This window comes from Rhinichthys klamathensis, unplaced genomic scaffold, assembly GCF_029890125.1.
Source record: "Rhinichthys klamathensis goyatoka isolate OS25496 unplaced genomic scaffold, OSU_Roscu_1.1 h1tg000334l_1, whole genome shotgun sequence".
Lineage (NCBI taxonomy): Eukaryota > Metazoa > Chordata > Actinopteri > Cypriniformes > Leuciscidae > Rhinichthys > Rhinichthys klamathensis.
Genome location: NW_026606849.1, coordinates 795,001 through 813,222, shown reverse-complemented (window position 1 = coordinate 813,222; position 18,222 = coordinate 795,001). Strand labels below are relative to the sequence as shown.

General features: G+C 40.9%; 2 protein-coding genes across 2 annotated transcripts in view; both read left to right on the top strand.

Moving 5' to 3' along the window:
• Positions 1-18,222, top strand: part of rps20 (ribosomal protein S20) — a 140,473-nt gene that overhangs the window by 82,517 nt on the left and 39,734 nt on the right. The window lies entirely within an intron of this gene.
• The window catches only part of sdr16c5b (short chain dehydrogenase/reductase family 16C, member 5b), a 12,141-nt gene continuing 6,230 nt past the window's right edge, over positions 12,312-18,222 (top strand). Inside the window, exons 1-3 of the mRNA XM_056272343.1 lie at positions 12,312-12,708; positions 13,490-13,621; positions 13,741-13,840. Of these exons, the coding sequence (XP_056128318.1) occupies positions 12,388-12,708; positions 13,490-13,621; positions 13,741-13,840 (553 nt within the window). The 5' untranslated portion in view covers positions 12,312-12,387. The remainder of the gene's footprint in view (positions 12,709-13,489; positions 13,622-13,740; positions 13,841-18,222) is intronic.

The following is an 18,222-nucleotide window of genomic DNA, read 5'->3' as shown; positions in this document are numbered from 1 at the left end:
GCTAAGGGTTTACATTAAACTTATTCTTGCTATAGATTCCAGAACGATCTGGTTTACAAGCAAATGTCCATTGAAATAAACCAGTGAACATTACACATGCATAATCTAGAAAAAGACCATAAGGATTTACAGTTACCAGCTAGAATCCATATGCTATTAATCAGAAATCAATAGCTCTCATAACATATCAGTAATAATATATAGGTCTAGGCCTAGTATAAAAGCCACTCATACAAACAGTGTGCAACTCCCACAGCAAATTGGTTTTTTTTTTATTGCAAAATAATTTCACTTTAATTAATTCGCTTGATTTATTGTGCAGCGCACGATCCCATCGCCCCGCCCCTTTACTCTCTCTCTCTCCCTCTCTCTCTCTCTCCCTCCCTCTCTCTCTCTCTCTCTCTCTCTCTCTTTCTAACTCTAATAGTAACGCAGACTTGTGTCTTTAGTATTGACGAGATTTTACACGCACAAGCAAACTGGAGTAACTGCAGTGATGAAGGTCAGTAAAACTGCTTATCTTGTTTTTTTCCAGTGATATTCTGAATTGTTAATAGCTTAATTAAAGGCACAAACTTGAATAAATGCACAGAAGCGTTGTAAGAGTGTGTTCTGTGTGTAAGAGTGTGTTCTGTGTGTTTTCCTGAAGACTCGGACAGTTCCCGTGAGCTCCAGGTGCATGCTGTGCGCGTGCCTGATGCTGTGCGCGTGCCTGACCGTGCGCGCGGACTGCGGTGGAAACTGCGCGTTCTGTTCGTGGCAACTCAACATAAACTCGATAGTAAGTGTATTGTTGTACACACACACACACACACACACACACACACACACACACACACACACACACACACACACACACACACACACACACACACACACACACACACACACACAGATGAGTAAAATCTCCAGTAGATGAAGAAAACTGGATGAAAGTACAGACTACTTGTTTGAAAGTCATTTGAAAGTATAAAAATATACGATAAACAAAGTGCTACTATTTTTTTATATAGGCTAAGCAATTATCTTCTTGATGTTAGCTATTTGCTTAACTAAAACAAACGATTTCATTCATTCTTGCAATTCTCTGGAGCTTTAATTGTTGTAACTCGCTCATTATTAAAATTATTTATCACACAATATTGCTTGGAGAAGTCGGTCAGTTTTCATAATAAAAAACTACATTCAGTCTGTGTGATGATCTAAACGCTTGAGCTCGAAAGCTTCCCATAAACAGCCGAGACTCGTGACGAACTGTGTGAGATTGTGTGTGTTATTAATGTAAAATGTGTTAATATTCAACAATTAATCACCTAATGGATCATGGCGTGTGATAATCATGAGAAAATAGCAGAATCTGATATTAAACAGCAACAATTTATAAGAGAAGAAATGACACTACCAGTTTTCTCCCGAATAAACTCTATTGTTGTGGAAAATTAGGAAAACTAATGTAAAACAGGAGAATATTCTCAGATGAAGGGAAGTTTGATTGGGATTTAGTATCGCTGTTTTCGAGTTATGTTAAATTACTTTTTTATTTACTTATTTATAAATTTTCAGCTTTCGGTCTTTTGATATTTATCATGTTATATTGTGCTAGGTTATAGATAATACAAACATGATCAAAACTAAAGTATAAAAGAGTGGATAAGAAGATGACAATAATTCTCCTGAATAAATAAATAAAACTTTGACATCATATTCAACCTCGTGTGTTTTCAGTTCTTTATGCTGATATGTATTTTATTCATTGACACACACACACACACACACACACACACACACAAATAGGAGAATCGTCAGCACTGAAATGTCATGTCGATCTGTCAAACTCCAGCAATCTTGTTTTGTCTTTTTGGATGTTGGTTTGATCGGACATTGTATTCGTGAAAATGGGAGGGAAAATAATGGCAGATTTATCATTTTCGGTTGAATGACGTGTTCATGTCAGAGATTTTAATTACTCACTTGTGATGTGGGCTCTCTCTCTCGCGCGCGTGTGTGTTCGCGCGCGTGTGAATGTGTGTGTGTGTGTGAGTGCGTGTGTGTGTGTGTGCTCGCGCGCGCGTGTGAGTGAGTGCGTGTGTGTGTGAGTGTGTGTGTGTGTCTGTGTGTGTGTGTGAGTGAGTGAGTGTTTGTGTGTGTGTGTGAATGTGTGTGTATGTGTGAGTGGGTGTGTGCTCGCGCGCGCCTGTGTGTGTGTGTGTGTGTGTGCCTGTTCTTTGTGCTCTTGTTCTGTCGTGAATGTTTAGTTTGTAGTTCCTGTTTTCCCTGGTTATTCCCTGAATGTGTGTGTTCGTGTTTGTTCATTTGCCCAGTGTGTATTTAAGCCCTGTTCGTGTGTCATGCGACTCTGCTACTATTTCTGCAATATGATCATTATTACTAATCACACTGTACGACATGAGTCTAGTAAACTTGGCTACCACATGTGGACTGTGTGATGACGTGACGCATAACAGCTCGTGCACGTATAACAGAAGAGTCCACAGGTCACGCGCAGTGGTGATGTGTTAGTTACAGAAGAGAGATCCAAACAGTAAACAAATGTTGGTTCTTGTGCTTAACTTTGGATGCAACGGAGGATTTGCTACTTTTCTTCTCCTTTCCTCCCAAACGAATTCCCTGTAAATGACCGAACCCATTAATCCGCGGTTTAACTAATTTTAACCCCGGGTATGCTATGTTTCCGCGTTGAGTGCGCGAGCCTTTCAAAGAGGATCTGTGTCAGTCTCCATACTCATCCGCGGTGCGAGCACAACATCTGTACATCTATCCATCATAAAAGTGCATCTATCCATCATAAAAGTGCATCTATTCATCATAAAAGTGCATCTGTCCATCATAAAAGTGCATCTGTCCATCATAAAAGTGCATCTGTCCATCATAAAAGTGCATCTGTCCATCATAAAAGTGCATCTATCCATCATAAAAGTGCATCTATTCATCATAAAAGTGCATCTGTCCATCATAAAAGTGCATCTGTCCATCATAAAAGTGCATCTATCCATCATAAAAGTGCATCTGTCCATCATAAAAGTGCATCTATCCATCATAAAAGTGCATCTATTCATCATAAAAGTGCATCTATCCATGATAAAAGTGCATCTATCCATCATAAAAGTGCATCTGTCCATCATAAAAGTGCATCTGTCCATCATAAAAGTGCATCTGTCCATCATAAAAGTGCATCTGTCCATCATTAAAAGTGCATCTGTCCATCATAAAAGTGCATCTATTCATCATAAAAGTGCATCTGTCCATCATAAAAGTGCATCTGTCCATCATAAAAGTGCATCTATTCATCATAAAAGTGCATCTGTCCATCATAAAAGTGCATCTGTCCATCATTAAAAGTGCATCTGTCCATCATAAAAGTGCATCTGTCCATCATTAAAAGTGCATCTATTCATCATAAAAGTGCATCTGTCCATCATTAAAAGTGCATCTGTCCATCATAAAAGTGCATCTGTCCATCATAAAAGTGCATCTATCCATCATAAAAGTGCATCTGTCCATCATAAAAGTGCATCTGTCCATCATAAAAGTGCATCTGTCCATCATAAAAGTGCATCTATCCATCATAAAAGTGCATCTGTCCATCATTAAAAGTGCATCTGTCCATCATAAAAGTGCATCTGTCCATCATAAAAGTGCATCTATCCATCATAAAAGTGCATCTGTCCATCATAAAAGTGCGTCTGTCCATCATAAAAGTGCATCTGTCCATCATTAAAAGTGCATCTGTCCATCATAAAAGTGCATCTGTCCATCATAAAAGTGCATCTATCCATCATAAAAGTGCATCTGTCCATCATAAAAGTGCATCTGTCCATCATAAAAGTGCATCTGTCCATCATAAAAGTGCATCTGTCCATCATTAAAAGTGCATCTGTCCATCATAAAAGTGCATCTGTCCATCATAAAAGTGCATCTGTCCATCATAAAAGTGCATCTATCCATCATAAAAGTGCATCTATCCATCATAAAAGTGCATCTGTCCATCATAAAAGTGCATCTGTCCATCATAAAAGTGCATCTGTCCATCATTAAAAGTGCATCTATTCATCATAAAAGTGCATCTATCCATCATAAAAGTGCATCTGTCCATCATAAAAGTGCATCTGTCCATCATAAAAGTGCATCTGTCCATCATAAAGTGACTCCGGGCGGTTAATAAAGGCCTTCTGAAGAAAATCGATGCGTTTGTGTAAGAAAAATATCCATATTTAAAACTTTATAAAGTAAAATAACGTGCTTCCGGCCACACGAACATACGGATTCGACATAAGTCTAAGCGCAACATATGCGAGTAATGCGACGCACTGCTGATAATTACGTAGACTACCATAAAAATATCATAAAATCCCATTAAAATGTACAAGAAAATCCCCTAAAAATACAAAATATTAAATAAAAAAACATTATCAAACTAAAATATAGTACATTCATTTCATTGAAATAAAAAAATAAATTTCGGTCATTTTTGACCGACACGCTCTTCGCACCAGGATCCTGCTTTCACCAAACGTTGCAGTAATGATGTGTGTGTGTGTGTGTGTGTGTGTGTGTGTGTGTGTGTGTGTGTGTGTGTGTGTGTGTTGGAGAGAGTACGGTATTGGTGTATTTTGTTAAAATGTCACTCAGTATTAGTGTTTCCATGGTTTCCCACAAGCTTAGCTCAACCTTTACACCCACTCATCCCTCTATCATCCAAAACACACGCGCTCATTTGCATATTTATATATGTGTAAGCTGAGAGAGAGAGAGAGGGATGGAGCCACTGTTTCAGAGCCTCACTTTACTGGGCAATTAATTCCTCTGACTGTTGTGTTCCTCATTGATATCCTCACAGGAGTGTGTGTCGGAGTGTGAGGAGCGCATGGATTCTGGGAACTCGTGGAGTTTGTGCAAACTCTTGCTGAGAGATGATGACAGCACTCCTGGATCTGCTGGAAACGAACACTTGGAGGCACAAGAACATCACGTGGACAGAAGATATGGAGGCTTTATGAAGCGCTATGGCGGTTTTATGAAGCGTTACGGAGGATTCATGAAGAAAACAGCGGAGTTCTACGGGATGGAGCCGGATAAAGCAATCCTGAGCGATGATGAAGCTGAAGCGCTGAGGGATGAAGATGAGGGCGTCGAGAAGCGTTACGGGGGGTTTATGAAGAGGGGGGGAGGGGGGAAAGAGTTACACAAGCGTTACGGCGGGTTCATGAGGCGCGTTGGGGAACCGCTCCCGAGAGGAGGATGAGGAGGGAAATATATCAGGGATAGAAAAGAGGTATGGTGGATTCATGGGGTTTCAAGGGCCCTAGTCCACTTTCCCTCGAGGAAACACGCTTAAAGGGATCGTTCACACAAAAATGAACATTAGCCCATGATTTACTCTCCCTCAAGCCGTCCTAGGTGTATATCACACTCTTCTGTCAGACGAATACAATCTGAGTTATATTAAAAAATGTCCTGGCTCTTCCAAACTTTTTAATGGCAGTGAATGGCCGGTTTCTGTTTTGAAGTCCATAAAAGTGCATCTTAAAAGTGCATCTGTCCATCATAAAAGTGCATCTGTCCATCATAAAAGTGCATCTGTCCATCATAAAAGTGCATCTATTCATCATAAAAGTGCATCTGTCCATTATAAAAGTGCATCTATCCATCATAAAAGTGCATCTATTCATCATAAAAGTGCATCTGTCCATTATAAAAGTGCATCTATCCATCATAAAAGTGCATCTATCCATCATAAAAGTGCATCTGTCCATCATAAAAGTGCATCTATCATCATAAAAGTGCATCTGTCCATCATAAAAGTGCATCTATTCATCATAAAAGTGCATCTGTCCATTATAAAAGTGCATCTGTCCATCATAAAAGTGCATCTGTCCATCATAAAAGTGCATCTATTCATCATAAAAGTGCATCTATCCATCATAAAAGTGCATCTATCCATCATAAAAGTGCATCTATCCATCATAAAAGTGCATCTGTCCATCATAAAAGTGCATCTATCATCATAAAAGTGCATCTATCCATCATAAAAGTGCATCTATCCATCATAAAAGTGCATCTATTCATCATAAAAGTGCATCTATCCATCATAAAAGTGCATCTATCCATCATAAAAGTGCATCTGTCCATCATAAAAGTGCATCTATCATCATAAAAGTGCATCTATCCATCATAAAAGTGCATCTGTCCATCATAAAAGTGCATCTATCATCATAAAAGTGCATCTGTCCATCATAAAAGTGCATCTGTCCATCATAAAAGTGCATCTATCATCATAAAAGTGCATCTATCCATCATAAAAGTGCATCTATCATCATAAAAGTGCATCTGTCCATCATAAAAGTGCATCTATCCATCATAAAAGTGCATCTATCCATCATAAAAGTGCATCTATCATCATAAAAGTGCATCTGTCCATCATAAAAGTGCATCTATCATCATAAAAGTGCATCTATCCATCATAAAAGTGCATCTATCCATCATAAAAGTGCATCTATCCATCATAAAAGTGCATCTGTCCATCATAAAAGTGCATCTATCCATCATAAAAGTGCATCTATCCATCATAAAAGTGCATCTGTCCATCATAAAAGTGCATCTGTCCATCATAAAAGTGCATCTATCCATCATAAAAGTGCATCTATCCATCATAAAAGTGCATCTGTCCATCATAAAAGTGCATCTATCCATCATAAAAGTGCATCTATCCATCATAATAGTGCGTCTATCCATCATGAAGAGTGTCATATACACTAGGATGATTTGAGGAAGAGTAAATCATGGGCTAATTTTCATTTTCGGGTGAACTATCTCTTCAAAATGCGCCCATGATGTTTTAATAAAGTGTGTGCTGTGTCCTTGTTGTGTTAATGTGATTTACAGTGAATAAGATCATCTGAGTCAAAATGTAAGATTTTAATAACTAATACTGTACAACAACCAGGCGTTTTTAAATCAACTCTACAAACCAGGTCTGCATGAAACACTCGTTCACTCCTAAAACTGGAGAACATGGCAGATGAATCTTGTCATTCGCGAATAAACTGCTCGAAACTGCAGCAGAATGTGTGTGTTGAATAGAAATCAGCCTTCCTTGTAGTGAAACTCCAGCGTTTAATGTTGTTTATGTGTCTATGTGGTGTTATTAATCTGCTTTAAGACACACATGTGTAAGTTCATAAGTCGACAGCATTGCTGAGTATTTCCTCCTTAAAGGTGACCTATAATTCAAAATTGAATTTACCTTGGTATAGTCAAATAACAAGAGTTCAGTGCATGGACATGACATAGAGTGAATCTCAAACTGGACTGTTTTCGCGTTCTCATTTAATTCACGTTTATGAAAAACACCCCTGAAAAACGGTCGGTTCTCCACACAATACCGACTGTGACGCAATAGTCGGGATCATTAATATGTACGCCTCCAAATATTTGCATAATGCCAGCCCTCAATGCCAGGCGGAACTGCGCAGCCGACGCATGGCAGTTGCTCAGTGTGGATGTACACATGAACACAAAAGTATTTTTTAGTTCCTTCATATGAGCCTCTGAAGAAACAATGGGTTAATTTTATTTTCTCTGGAAATTTCCAAACATTTCACCGAGTGTTTCCTCAACTTGGGCCAATACAGAGCTGGCCTCGGATCGAGCTACCAAGCAACACTTTCTGATGTGTAATTGTTCAAGTTCAGACAGGTAATCTTTCTCTCAAAATCGTTCAATACTGTTTATGCATCAGTAAGTCAAGCCAGTGACTAAAATATCAGCTTCACATCGTTTCTTTTAGTAGGATGAAAATAATCGTATTTAAATTGTGAACAAATTATATACAGAAAGCGATCAAAGAACAATCTTTCCACACAGCGCGAGTTTATCTGGACACTTGCCGAACTCGTTATGAAATCAATGACGCACGTTACTGCACAACGAAGCTCTTACTGTATTTACATCATCGTGTTTGCATTGGTGAAAGCAGAGAGAGTGCAGGAACTGCGCTGCAATGATAAGATCTTCATTCTCGCGATCAACACACAGTCATCTGCTCAATGCTCATCACGGCAACATTTTATGTGTTGGGAATAGATCTAAATACTTTAAAAACATCTCACGATTCGTTAATCTCGATAGCTGTTATAGTAAAAACGTATAATAGCAGTAGTAAAAGTATTCGGGAGAGAGTTTCACATGTAATGCGTTGCTATTTCATATGCAAGCATGTCAGCCAATCACAGCAGTGGCCGCGGTTACACTGAATCCCACAGCCAATCACAGCAGTGGCCACGGTTACACTGAATCCCACAGCCAATCACAGCAGTGGCCGATTACACTGAATCCCACAGCCAATCACAGCAGTGGCCACGGTTACACTGAATCCCACAGCCAATCACAGCAGTGGCCACGGTTACACTGAATCCCACAGCCAATCACAGCAGTGGCCGATTACACTGAATCCCACAGCCAATCACAGCAGTGGCCGATTACACTGAATCCCACAGAGACACGCCCCTTCAAACAGAGTGTTCAAATCAGAGGCTAAAAGCAGGCTAGGAAAAATGCCATTTATTTCTAAATTATGATTATTTTTTATCTAAAAAACATACTAACATTATAAGGGTAACCCAGGAAACATTATAAAATAAATAAAAAAAAACATTCTAGGGCACCTTTAAAACTGCAGTGAACCAAAGACAGTCTCAAAAACACGGTTTGAAATCGCTGGTGTTTCTGACGTCACAAACGACCTTGTAACCAATCAGATCAACGTGTGATCGTCAACCAGTGGATCTCTGAGCTGAGCGAGTGAGTGGAGGCGGGGCTCATTTGCATATTCATAGAACCGCGGATACTAAATGAGGCAAGGGTGTCGAGTTACATTCAAGATATTTTAAGCCATGTAGAATTTATTTTCAAAGAAAAATTTTTTAAATATGTAATTTTGGTGATTAAAGATGCGTTTTAAGGAAAGAATGTTTGACTACAGGGAGACTTTAAGAACTTTTCTGGATCAAGTACATTTATTTAAAAGTGTAGTTTGATTACATGATGTAAAGCACTTCTACTATCATGAAACTCATGCACTCAAGGCAAGGATTCGAACTTTATCATCGAAGATCAGGCGTTATTATACAGATTTAATGTGTGTCAATATCTCTATCCAGTGTGTTTTACACACGTTGCATATCTACACCACCTTTGATCTATAGCGTAACCATAACCATACAATTGCTAAATAGTCTAATGTATGTTTGGTAACACTTTACAGTGTCCTTGTTACTTGCACTTACCGTAGTAATAACAGTAAATTATGCATAATTACATGCAACTAACCCTCAACCAAACCCTGATCCTAGAGTAAGTACATGTAGTTATTAATATTACTCAGTACTTAAATATATAATTACACTGTAACAATGACACCCTAAAATAAAGTGTAACTGACTTTATATTAGAGTCTTTGTAACACGTAACTTGTGCTTACCGTAGTAATAACAGTAATGATGACAGGCTAACCAAATAGTAAGTTCATGTTGTTGAGGTTTAGTTGCATGTAATTATGCATAATTTACTGTTATTACTACGGTAAGTACATGTAACAAGGACACTATTTTATATAGTGTTACCGTAAGTTGATGTTGTATAATAACACTGTAAAGTGTAACAGTACGTTTGAGTATCATCCAAGAAAGATGTTATAATTCACTCATATCTGTAACAAAGAGATTCACAATATACTGTTTATTTGACTAATAACCTCATAACTAAAGGCTTGTTCACATCAAGAATACGGTAACTTTATTGTAAGGTGTCTATGTTACAGTAATTATACATTTAAGTTCTGAGTAATAATAATTAATTAGGTTGGTTTAGGGTTAGTTGCATGTAACGAAGCACAATTTACAGTAATTACTACAGTAACTATATAACAACAAGTGTAAGAAAGACTTTTACAATATTGCGTTACTCCCTAAAAATGTTTCTAATTGCAATAGTTACTTTTATGGAAAGTAATGCTTAATTACCTGTTTTTAATAACAACAAAAAAGCACAATAGTTCTATCGATGATCATCAAAAGTCATGTTTGCTCTTTATACGGTTGAGTGGATCAGCAGCAAAGCATCGGTTAATAAAGTGAGATTAAATGCATAAAGTATATTGTTTAATATATATATAATTATTGCAGGTTTGCATAACATTCTGAATTTGCATTTCACTGTTTTTATTCATTTTGAGTAAATGCATGTTCACATTTAGTCCAGGACTATAATATGATTAATAATGATTTACAGTAATAATCATGTTCAGGCACGACGCCCCTCCACTTCTCTCCGGAGAGTCAATATATACATGGGAAAAGTTTTGAGAAGAATAACTCAGATATTCTGTTGTATGAAAGGGAATATGATTACATAACTTGCTTTTTTTTTTTTGCTTGTTTACCATAGACAATGAGTTATTTTGGTTACACTTTATTTTAAGGTGTCATTGTCAGGGCCGTCGCTAGTGGGGTGAAAGGTGGTGACAATTATAGGGGCCCCCACTGCCCAGGGGGCCCCACAAAATCCAGCAGTTATACTATTTAGGCCCCTGTTGTATGAATAATTCTAATATTTATATTAGTTGTATGCCTGAGATTTAAATGAAAACCACAAAAACGTGCAATTTGGGTAAATATTTTTCCAAATATCTGCTTCTCTTACCTCCATAAAAATGGTTTAGTCCGACCTAAAGTATGTATTAATTATTCAGTCAGAGTCAGTGACAAACATCAGATGGACCCAATAAAATTGTAAGTCCCGCCCCAGCTCGTGAACAGAACCAATCAGAGTTGAGGCGGCAGCCTGAAGTTAACGATGAACTTGGTGGAAGAGCAGGAGACTGACTGACTGAGAAATGTCGGGGAAAAGAAAACATAAATCAGGGAACCAGAAACGCCAGGAAAAGACGGAGAGGGAGGCAAGGAGAGTGGTTGTATCCCAGTCGATCAAGATGTTCTTAAAGACCGGTTATATATTGTTATTTCGCTGGGAATTAGAAAACTTCCGTCTACAGTCTGCCGTGTACAGTCATTTTTTATTATCGGTGCGCGCCGCAATCGACCGAATGATTACGTGGTCTAAATTCCTGTCTTTTTACACTATTGTAAATAGAGTTTTAAAAAAATTACACGAGTCACGACGCATTGCATTATGCATCTGACCTGCCGGCTGATGATATTTAAAACATCGAGAAAACATGAATACAACACACTGCACTTGGATGAATAAATGTATTCGCTTTATTTAATAATATTACCAGTTCCATATTATCTTTATTAAAAAAATAAGAAAATGAATGGTTTTATTTTTTTAATTAGACTGCATTCTTGTCAATTTCTAAATGTTTACTTTTTGATTTATGAATTATAACAGACTGATGGGGGGGGGGGAAATTATTACTTTTTAAAAATTGGTTTTATTATTATTTAACAATTTCTTGCTTTTTTGTTAGTTTTTATTAGTTGTAATTTTTATATAAACATTTAACTTTTAAAATAAAGGTTTTACAACAACATCACCATCTTCTGTTATGTGGGCCTCCATGTTCATCTCTTGTACAGTATATGATATTGGTGGAGGGTGGTGTAATATTAAATCAATATTTTTTCAGGGGGCCCCGAATCCTCTAGCTAGGGCCCTGGTCATTGTTACAGTGTAATTATATATTTAAGTACTGAGTAATATTAATAAACGACAACTACTTACTCTAGGGTTAGGGTAGGATTAGGATTTGGTTGAGGGTTAGATGCATGTAATTATGCATAATTTACTGTGTAAGTATGTAAAATATGTAACAAAGACAGTAAAATAAAGTGTTACTAAAAGATTGCATGTCCAAGATAAGGGCCCTTGAACACACGTCGGAAGATTTAACCTCGTGTCTGTGTAGCCTAAATATAGGCATAACTGTTCTAAGCTCCACCTGTTAATTTCCCAGCATTATGAAACGAGCCGCACGATTTATTCCACTTTATGAAGAGATTGGAGGCTAATGATAAAGGTTTGACTATAGTCACTTCGAGACTGTTCTTCTCCATCGCGCGCGTCGTGAAGGCAGTTCGCGGGCGTCAAACGGTTAACCCGAGGCCGCGCCCACTACATCCCGTTAGGACTCCGAGACTGAACTTTGTCTTCGGTAAACACGGAGCGATAACCGGACACCGGAGCGAAGGTCGAGGACACACACACACACACACACACACACACTCGGAGAGAGGAGATGCGGTGTCAGTGACGGCTGAGGCGAGACACGACAGGGCTGTGGCGAGTATTATACTGAATAAAGTTGAATTTTAACCCTTTCGCCTCCAGGATCTATTCGCCATCATCATGAACTTCCTCCTGGAGACGCTCCAGGTGCTCTTCTTGTCGCTGGTCTACACGTTAGAAGCGCTGGTTCGGTTGTTTGTCCCGGTTCGGCGGAAGAGCGTGTCCGGGGAGCTGGTGCTCGTGACCGGCGCGGGCAGCGGGATCGGCCGGCTCATGGCGCTGGAGTTCGCGCGCCTGGACGCGCGCCTGGTCCTGTGGGACATCAACGAGGACGCGCTCAAAGAGACCGCGCGCGCGATCAAAGACGAGCTCGGGGCGCGCGCGTACACGTACACCTGCGACTGCAGCGAGCGCGAGGAGGTGTATAGGACCGCGAGCCAGGTGCGATTTCTGTTTTATTTTAAAAAAATGTATTGAATGCCAGTCACATACAAATAATAAACATTACAATAATCCAACATATAGTGTAACATAGTTAAACAAATATAGACTAGGCCTACAACAAATAGGAAAAGAAAATATACAGTGTAATTTAAAAATAATATACAAATACAAATAAATAAAATAATATAAAAAAAATCAGGATTTGAAATCATCATATAAATAGCATAAAAGCTTCGCATGGAGACCTAGTGCGTTTTGCTTTACTATTTTTCAACCTAAGAAGTAACTTAATACCATATCTATCTGAAACAACACAAAGTTAGCTTTTCCTTTAGCCCATTAATGTTTATGTTTATGGTATTTCCCCATAATCAAACAAAGATTAACAATAAAGGACACATTTGGTGGTAATCTAGCTTTGTCTATTAAAATAAACACGTCCAGGTGTAATACACGCGCTTCGTCACGGTGACGTGTAGAGTTCAGGGCGCGCGCGGTGTTTAAAGTCACATCAACATTTGTAATGACCATAAACATCATGATTTCTACTGTCTTTCTTTCACTCATACTGTTTATTTTCAGTAGCTACACTTTAAATGTTTTTATCACACAACTTTGACTTGTTTCAGGTTATTCGTTAGGCTAATGGTAAAAAATAATAAGTAAATGACTAAATTCTTTGACACTTAAAACTTTAAGGCAACTTTAAGTAAACATTTTTAACAGGCTAATAATAAGAAGAAGTGTAATTCATGACTCGTTCCGTTTGTTTATGAAGGTGAAGCGTGAGGTTGGAGACGTCACAATATTGATCAATAATGCAGGGATTGTTACTGGGAAGAGGTTCATGGAATCTCCGGATGCGCTGGTGGAGAAAACTATGGAGGTCAACAGCCTAGCACACTTCTGGGTATCTATCTATCTATCTATCTATCTATCTATCTATCTATCTATCTATCTATCTATCTATCTATCTATCTATCTATCTATCTGTCTGTATCTGCTCATGATATCCTGCTCTCCTCTCAGATGTATAAGGCGTTCCTGCCTGCTATGATTGCTGGTAATCGAGGTCATCTGGTCAGTATAGCGAGTTCTGCTGGACTCATCGGAGTCAATGGACTGGCAGGTACAGTAGATCTTCTCAGTTTAACACTAATATCAACAGTAATATCTCTCTCTCTCAGGAGGAAGTGTGTATTTCTCACTACATGTCCTCAGATTACTGTGAGAGTAAGTGTGTGCCGTCCTCAGATTACTGTGAGAGTAAGTGTGTGCCGTCCTCAGATTACTGTGAGAGTAAGTGTGCGCCGTCCTCAGATTACTGTGCGAGTAAGTGTGTGCCGTCCTCAGATTACTGTGAGAGTAAGTGTGTGCCGTCCTCAGATTACTGTGTGAGTAAGTGTGTGCTGTCCTCAGATTACTGTGTGAGTAAGTGTGTGCCGTCCTCAGATTACTGTGAGAGTAAGTGTGTGCCGTCCTCAGATTACTGTGAGAGTAAGTGTGTGCCGTCCTCAGATTACTGTGAGAGTAAGTGTGTGCCGTCCTCAGATTACTGTGTGAGTAAGTGTGTGCTGTCCTCAGATTACTGTGAGAGTAAGTGTGTGCCGTCCTCAGATTACTGTGTGAGTAAGTGTGTGCCGTCCTCAGATTACTGTGTGAGTAAGTGTGCGCCGACCTCAGATTACTGTGAGAGTAAGTGTGTGCCGTCCTCAGATTACTGTGTGAGTAAGTGTGTGCCGTCCTCAGATTACTGTGAGAGTAAGTGTGTGCCGTCCTCAGATTACTGTGAGAGTAAGTGTGTGCCGTCCTCAGATTACTGTGAGAGTAAGTGTGCGCCGTCCTCAGATTACTGTGAGAGTAAGTGTGTGCCGTCCTCAGATTACTGTGAGAGTAAGTGTGTGCCGTCCTCAGATTACTGTGTGAGTAAGTGTGTGCTGTCCTCAGATTACTGTGAGAGTAAGTGTGTGCCGTCCTCAGATTACTGTGTGAGTAAGTGTGTGCCGTCCTCAGATTACTGTGTGAGTAAGTGTGTGCCGACCTCAGATTACTGTGAGAGTAAGTGTGTGCCGTCCTCAGATTACTGTGAGAGTAAGTGTGTGTCGTCCTCAGATTACTGTGAGAGTAAGTGTGTGGCGTCCTCAGATTACTGTGCGAGTAAGTGTGTGCCGTCCTCAGATTACTGTGTGAGTAAGTGTGTGCCGTCCTCAGATTACTGTGCGAGTAAGTGTGTGCCGTCCTCAGATTACTGTGAGAGTAAGTGTGTGCCGTCCTCAGATTACTGTGAGAGTAAGTGTGTGTCGTCCTCAGATTACTGTGAGAGTAAGTGTGTGCCGTCCTCAGATTACTGTGAGAGTAAGTGTGTGTCGTCCTCAGATTACTGTGAGAGTAAGTGTGTGGCGTCCTCAGATTACTGTGAGAGTAAGTGTGTGCCGTCCTCAGATTACTGTGCGAGTAAGTGTGTGCCGTCCTCAGATTACTGTGTGAGTAAGTGTGTGCCGTCCTCAGATTACTGTGAGAGTAAGTGTGTGCCGTCCTCAGATTACTGTGTGAGTAAGTGTGTGCCGTCCTCAGATTACTGTGAGAGTAAGTGTGTGTCGTCCTCAGATTACTGTGAGAGTAAGTGTGTGGCGTCCTCAGATTACTGTGCGAGTAAGTGTGTGCCGTCCTCAGATTACTGTGTGAGTAAGTGTGTGTCGTCCTCAGATTACTGTGTGAGTAAGTGTGTGCCGTCCTCAGATTACTGTGCGAGTAAGTGTGTGCCGTCCTCAGATTACTGTGAGAGTAAGTGTGTGCCGTCCTCAGATTACTGTGCGAGTAAGTGTGTGCCGTCCTCAGATTACTGTGAGAGTAAGTGTGTGCCGTCCTCAGATTACTGTGATAGTAAGTGTTGGCCGTCCTCAGATTACTGTGAGAGTAAGTGTGCGCCGTCCTCAGATTACTGTGAGAGTAAGTGTGTGCCGTCCTCAGATTACTGTGAGAGTAAGTGTGCGCCGTCCTCAGATTACTGTGAGAGTAAGTGTGTGCCGTCCTCAGATTACTGTGAGAGTAAGTGTGCGCCGTCCTCAGATTACTGTGCGAGTAAGTGTGTGCCGTCCTCAGATTACTGTGTGAGTAAGTGTGTGCTGTCCTCAGATTACTGTGTGAGTAAGTGTGTGCTGTCCTCAGATTACTGTGTGAGTAAGTGTGTGCTGTCCTCAGATTACTGTGAGAGTAAGTGTGTGCCGTCCTCAGATTATTGTGAGAGTAAGTGTGTGCTGTCCTCAGATTACTGTGAGAGTAAGTGTGTGCTGTCCTCAGATTATTGTGAGAGTAAGTGTGTGCTGTCCTCAGATTACTGTGCGAGTAAGTGTGTGCCGTCCTCAGATTACTGTGCGAGTAAGTGTGTGTCGTCCTCAGATTACTGTGAGAGTAAGTGTGTGCCGTCCTCAGATTACTGTGCGAGTAAGTGTGTGCCGTCCTCAGATTACTGTGAGAGTAAGTGTGTGTCGTCCTCAGATTACTGTGTGAGTAAGTGTGTCCCGTCCTCAGATTACTGTGTGAGTAAGTGTGTGCCGTCCTCAGATTACTGTGAGAGTAAGTGTGTGCCGTCCTCAGATTACTGTGAGAGTAAGTGTGTGCCGTCCTCAGATTACTGTGCGAGTAAGTGTGTGCCGTCCTCAGATTACTGTGAGAGTAAGTGTGTGCCGTCCTCAGATTACTGTGCGAGTAAGTGTGTGCCGTCCTCAGATTACTGTGAGAGTAAGTGTGTGCCGTCCTCAGATTACTGTGAGAGTAAGTGTGTGCCGTCCTCAGATTACTGTGTGAGTAAGTGTGTGCCGTCCTCAGATTACTGTGAGAGTAAGTGTGTGCCGTCCTCAGATTACTGTGCGAGTAAGTGTGTGCCGTCCTCAGATTACTGTGTGAGTAAGTGTGTGCTGTCCTCAGATTACTGTGTGAGTAAGTGTGTGCCGTCCTCAGATTACTGTGCGAGTAAGTGTGTGCCGTCCTCAGATTACTGTGAGAGTAAGTGTGTGCCGTCCTCAGATTACTGTGAGAGTAAGTGTGTGCCGTCCTCAGATTACTGTGCGAGTAAGTGTGCGCCGTCCTCAGATTACTGTGAGAGTAAGTGTGTGCCGTCCTCAGATTACTGTGCGAGTAAGTGTGTGCCGTCCTCAGATTACTGTGAGAGTAAGTGTGTGCCGTCCTCAGATTACTGTGAGAGTAAGTGTGTGCTGTCCTCAGATTACTGTGAGAGTAAGTGTGTGCCGTCCTCAGATTATTGTGAGAGTAAGTGTGTGCTGTCCTCAGATTACTGTGTGAGTAAGTGTGTGCTGTCCTCAGATTACTGTGAGAGTAAGTGTGTGCCGTCCTCAGATTATTGTGAGAGTAAGTGTGTGCTGTCCTCAGATTACTGTGCGAGTAAGTGTGTGCCGTCCTCAGATTACTGTGCGAGTAAGTGTGTGTCGTCCTCAGATTACTGTGAGAGTAAGTGTGTGCCGTCCTCAGATTACTGTGCGAGTAAGTGTGTGCCGTCCTCAGATTACTGTGAGAGTAAGTGTGTGTCGTCCTCAGATTACTGTGTGAGTAAGTGTGTCCCGTCCTCAGATTACTGTGTGAGTAAGTGTGTGCCGTCCTCAGATTACTGTGAGAGTAAGTGTGTGCCGTCCTCAGATTACTGTGAGAGTAAGTGTGTGCCGTCCTCAGATTACTGTGCGAGTAAGTGTGTGCCGTCCTCAGATTACTGTGAGAGTAAGTGTGTGCCGTCCTCAGATTACTGTGCGAGTAAGTGTGTGCCGTCCTCAGATTACTGTGAGAGTAAGTGTGTGCCGTCCTCAGATTACTGTGAGAGTAAGTGTGTGCCGTCCTCAGATTACTGTGTGAGTAAGTGTGTGCCGTCCTCAGATTACTGTGAGAGTAAGTGTGTGCCGTCCTCAGATTACTGTGCGAGTAAGTGTGTGCCGTCCTCAGATTACTGTGTGAGTAAGTGTGTGCTGTCCTCAGATTACTGTGTGAGTAAGTGTGTGCCGTCCTCAGATTACTGTGCGAGTAAGTGTGTGCCGTCCTCAGATTACTGTGAGAGTAAGTGTGTGCCGTCCTCAGATTACTGTGAGAGTAAGTGTGTGCCGTCCTCAGATTACTGTGCGAGTAAGTGTGCGCCGTCCTCAGATTACTGTGAGAGTAAGTGTGTGCCGTCCTCAGATTACTGTGCGAGTAAGTGTGTGCCGTCCTCAGATTACTGTGAGAGTAAGTGTGTGCCGTCCTCAAATTACTGTGCGAGTAAGTGTGCGCCGTCCTCAGATTACTGTGTGAGTAAGTGTGTGCCGTCCTCAGATTACTGTGAGAGTAAGTGTGCGCCGTCCTCAGATTACTGTGTGAGTAAGTGTGTGCCGTCCTCAGATTACTGTGCGAGTAAGTGTGTGCCGTCCTCAGATTACTGTGAGAGTAAGTGTGTGCCGTCCTCAGATTACTGTGAGAGTAAGTGTGTGCCGTCCTCAGATTACTGTGAGAGTAAGTGTGTGCCGTCCTCAG